At 45.2% G+C, this 4947-nt stretch overlaps 1 protein-coding gene across 1 annotated transcript; it reads right to left on the reverse strand.

Annotated features, from left to right (window-relative positions):
• Window positions 1–2272: 2272 nt before the first annotated feature.
• On the reverse strand, window positions 2273–3983 carry LOC115313868 (the record flags this gene model as incomplete). The annotated part of the gene is made up of 5 exons (XM_040223515.1): window positions 3944–3983; window positions 3559–3671; window positions 2491–2681; window positions 2336–2408; window positions 2273–2300 (listed from the first exon to the last, which is right to left on the reverse strand). Coding segments are annotated over exons 2-5 (405 nt in total), but the record flags the coding sequence as incomplete, so codon positions are not given.
• Between the last annotated feature and the right edge of the window lie 964 nt (window positions 3984–4947).

The raw sequence follows: 4947 nt of genomic DNA on the forward strand, positions 1-4947 counted from the left end.
CCTGAAGGAGGTTAGTGTTGCCATCTTCAACATTTTCCTTTTTCGAGAGCTTTAGGAGCTTCCTAATCCCAATGTGCTTCAGTCCACAAGTAAACTGATACACATTAGGATTGGTGTTGCAGCCGTGTTGTTGCCTCATCTGCCCGAAAATATTTTCGGCATCTTGCTGCAGTCGCCGTGTCAAAAGAAAGCTGAAGTTATATTTCTCAGAAATATCCTCCCAGAGCATGAGGACGGCCCTATTAGTAACCTGCCACCCAGTGACTGTTTGTGGCTGCCGTCTACCCTCAAACTTCCAGGCTGCCACCCATGGAAGTTGGTTGCAAAGGAAATCAACGATTTCAGTGTCGCCTTTTCTAATCGCATAGCGTAACTTTTGTTCAGATTCTTCTTGTCTCGAGCTGTTAAGACAGTCGAAACGTTTGTCCATGCGGTCACAAAAGTATGCCGTGGAAATGGCCGCCTCAGGGAGCTGTCTGGCATACACAAGAGCTAAAAGTGCAACGCATACTGATGAACTGAGGACCTGAGTCGCACGTTTCGCCTTCATGTTAATGAAAGGTTTCTGGTAAATATGCCGGTCTGTCAGCTTCGGGGCTAATCGTAGTCGCATCTCGTGCGTGGAGTGGTAAAGTTGCACAATGTAGTTCCAGTGTACATTTTCACTCCCGATGTGAAGCTTGTAAGCTTGCAGGTTGTTACGGGTGATCTTTATCAGGTGCGGGACATCAAAAATAAAATAGACACTTGCATTTTTTACTTTGAAGAATGGCTGCTCAACAGACACTCCAAGTTGGTGCGCCAAACTTACGTTGGAGACACCCTGGTCACAGACCACTGCTTTGATTGTAATGCCAATGTCCTTCAGCTGCTCAATCAGTGGCATAAGCAGGTTACGAGTTACACAGGATGGTGTTGACGTATGCCCAATAGTATATGCTACAGGTTGCACCCACCTCCGGGAAACTCCAGAGAGGAGGAAAACCTGGGCTCTGTCATCAATACTGGAAGTTCGCTCAACACTATCATCTGCAAATCCGAGGACAACATCCTGCGCCACATCGTATGACAAGTTCTTTTTCGACATCATCTCGTCAAAAACTAAGGTACAAATGCGGTCGCGTTCATTCCATGACTTTGTTTTTGACACAATCGATGACATGATGCCTGGAATGATACCTGGCGTCATTTTGACATTGGCTAGCCACCTTCGTTGTGAACGCCGAGATGGTAGCGTGAACACTGAAGACACAAATCGGTATGCCCGCGGTCCATGCAAATTCAGATGGAGCGCAAATTTCTTCAGCCACAGTAAAAATCGCTTCCCCTTGCCCTTCGACCTATTCTTTACATGCGATGATATGAGGTGAAATACCTCTTCAGAAACATGAGGCCGAATTATTTCCAGAGCTTGAGAAGCTGCCTGAGGCGTCTTCAGCTGCTGTTTCCGCAGTCTGGCTATCGCCTTTCTGTAGCTGGAAATTCTCGCCTGGAGTCGCTTGATAACGTCCTCGGGCCTTTTCGTGAGCTTGCGGAAAACAGGTGCAGGATGGTTTGGACCAGCTATAAAAATGGCAACAAGTCAGTGAGATTGAAAACAGTTGCAATAAGTGCGATACGATTTAACCAGTACAAGCACCACTAACCAGTAGCATACCAGGTAAGGTGTGGAGTGAAGCTTGAATTTTCTTCTTGTGCTTTACCATTTAAGCACTGACAAAGCCAGTGAAACTTCTGACCACCAATTACGTTATTCTTTTACTAGTCATGTAAAATGTTCGGTACTAAATGTCTTCACGCAAAATCCTTGATAACCTTGCAAGTTCGAAAGGCTGAAATAGCATGAAAAACGCAAAACAGCCATGAAGAATTCTCTTGAAACCTCCTCTTGATATGTGTGTTCCAGTTTCCCACACCTCCCCAGTCATTAGTAATAAAAATGGTTAGATCGGTATGTCACACACATGAAGCAAAGACTATAGCTTATAAAGAGACCTAGAATTCTTTAAACTGATCCTTCTAGGACAGATTGTATTATCCACTGGTTATAGAGGTTCACACAAATATGTTTTAAAAAGTGGCGAAAGCAAAATGGGACACTTACAGTGTTGACCTGGACCACAGTGGCCAGCGAAAAGACCAGAAGAGCTGGTTGCCTGACTTGGGTCTGGAAGAGTGCGCATATTAGGCACAGGCTGGTGCTTTAAAATAACTCTATATTACCGAGTGCAGCGGAGTGCATTACTGCGGAGCTACATGGAAGTGGTGAATTCTGCAGTCTGTCGGGCTCTGCCTGGTCTGGAAAGGTGCACCATGACGAGATAACCTGTTAGCAAGCACAGAACGACTCGCTGCGACGGAGCTGCACTGGAGTGAAGGGCCAGATGAGCTGGTTGCCTGAGTGGGACCTGGAAGAATGGGCTTATTAGCCTACATAGAGAAGTTACTTATACCTTTGTGTATATGAGGGAAACACATTATTACAATCACCTATTGCAGATGCCCAGTTTATGGGAGGACGAACAGTAGGCCCAGCTGATCGCACTAGGGTTGTTTGCCCTGGGTCCATAAAATCTTTTGCAGTGAAGTGATCACTGCAGACGCGATAGGTGGCATAGTGTTGCGAAGCCGACTTTCCAAGAAGATCATACCTCTTGGCATAGTCGAGCCAAGATTTTGACCTGTAATATATATTGTTTTTCAATGTGTTAAATGTACACTTTGGAACAAAATGTCAGATGCCAATCTGCAACCCTCTCTTCGACATTTTGGCTCCGCTTGCAAGCGATGGGGACATATTTTTATTTGGCAGGTTTGCTTTGGATGTTTCAATGCACACAGACAAATATGGGTTCCTGCTCTAGAGTAGTGCAGAAGTAGGTCAACTAAGAAATCATGGTTTTTGCGCGAGAGGGCGAACACAAGAGAGTACAACAAGCACAAGCGCGCTTGTGCTTGTTGTCCACCCTTGTGTTTGTCCTTTCGCACAAAAAACTTGATTTCTAACGTTCACCAACTCGCCCAACAACAGGTCATTTTATAGCTAGTTAACAGCAGGTGCACATTCACATTTTTTTAGGAAAAGACATTATCAGCAGAGAGCAATATTCACCCCACCATGAAGCAGCGCTTTTATAACTCAAATTTAGAGCCACATTAAAAAAAGCACGAAAATTCACCCCACCATGAAGCAGCACCTTTATAACCCCAATTTAGAGCCACATTAAAGACGATACATTCAAGCTATGTATGAGACAAATCAAGGGCTGCTTCTTTTCCTTAACAATTTTGTCTTATAAGTTTAATTTGTCAGTTTTTATCTTCAAAGACAAAGTGGTAATGCAGTACTAAAATTAGTATAACTGACCTGAGATCGCTTAGCCCAAATCCCCACATTACAGTTAAGGCTTCCAGTCAACTTTAGCGCTTGATTTAAAATCGCATTGTAGTAATTAATTATATTGTGAAGAAAAATAAATTATTGGGATTTTTTTACATGCTCAAGTATGCAAATGGTTCCAAGGAACTATTGACAAGAAGGAGCTCACGCCAACCTACCTTGCGTCACGTGCGATTCGGAAAAACTTTGTGCCGGGTTTCTTGTGCGTTTTACCGTTGTTTTTACACGATGCGACACAGCAGTAGCTACAGTAGTAGCAACCGGAGGGCATCTGAGAAAGAAAAAAAAATTAAAGATATAAACACAAATATTCGTAGCTCTTAGTACGATAGCGCAGCCCATGTAACAATAATAACACACACACGGGAAAAGCCGGCTGCTGTCTGAGGTTTATTTCGCAGCGTCTGTTGGACCTCTGAGCATGCAAATAACGGGTAAAACAAACGGACACGATACAGTTCGCTTTTTTCTCTTGCCCTTGTCTGCGCACGCTGTGTTTTGCTCGCGACTAAGCAAGAGCAAAGAAATGAGAAAACGTCTTACCTTCTGAAGAAACCTGTTAGGCGCAGACAATATCCACGTTGTGCTCACATTCTGCTCGGTGTGCTCACATGTGCTCAACACAAAACGGGTTGACAGGTGTCATGCACCATGCGGTCACGCCGTCCACGCACGCGTCCGTCCGTCCGTCCGTCCCGCTCCAGCCACTCCAGCCGCTTTCTCAGAGCAACTGCAGGAACCGGAACTGGCCCGTACATCACGTGATCTTCTTAACGTAGTAAACAAAAACTATTTCACCGTTTATGATGCTTGCAACAATTTTAAATATAATAAAATTAAAACTTGAGTATTTATTTAAAACAAACCTCACGAAATATTTTCATTCTTTGGCACACTGGCACCACTTAGCGGTCGGTGAGAAAACTAAACGCTGGGCCGCGAAACGGTTCGAGTGGCCACTCTTTCCCTTGTGTAGATTACTCTATGGTGTAGCGTTAGACTTCGCACTTTCCGCGGTGTCAGCTGTTCCGCTCCAGTGCGGCGTTTCGGACCTTCTAATAATAGTCACGTGACTTTTGAAACGCGTGCATTACCCTAGCACCAGGCATGCTTCGTTCGTACTTCTGCTGACGCTGCAGCCTCTGCCTCAGGCACGAGAGCTCGAGGTAGGTCGCTGCTTCGAAGCGTTTTTCCGCAAAACGAGCGCACACGCTAGAAATGCGGTTCTGAAAGCTGCTGAAGTGCGGGTTTGCTCGCGGTTGTATATTATACCACAGCCTCCTCTATTCGCCTCGAGGTCGAACCGTGTTGCCACCGTGCGGCCGAAATTGGAAACTTGCGAAAGCGGGGATACCGCCGTGCGTCGTCTGCTACGAGCGCACGTTTAGAAGCATGGATCTCTACGACGTAATCCCGTTTGAGGCTGAGCTGGACCCTCCTTATTAAATGTTTGATGTCCGTGTTCTTGTTTCTGTGTTGTATCGTTTCACACGCGTGGAAATCCATCAAAGCGATACACATAAAGTGGGATGCTTGCATAATTTTAA

This window comes from Ixodes scapularis, unplaced genomic scaffold (assembly GCF_016920785.2).
Source record: "Ixodes scapularis isolate PalLabHiFi unplaced genomic scaffold, ASM1692078v2 PGA_scaffold2__306_contigs__length_199485367, whole genome shotgun sequence".
Taxonomy (NCBI): Eukaryota; Metazoa; Arthropoda; class Arachnida; order Ixodida; family Ixodidae; genus Ixodes; species Ixodes scapularis.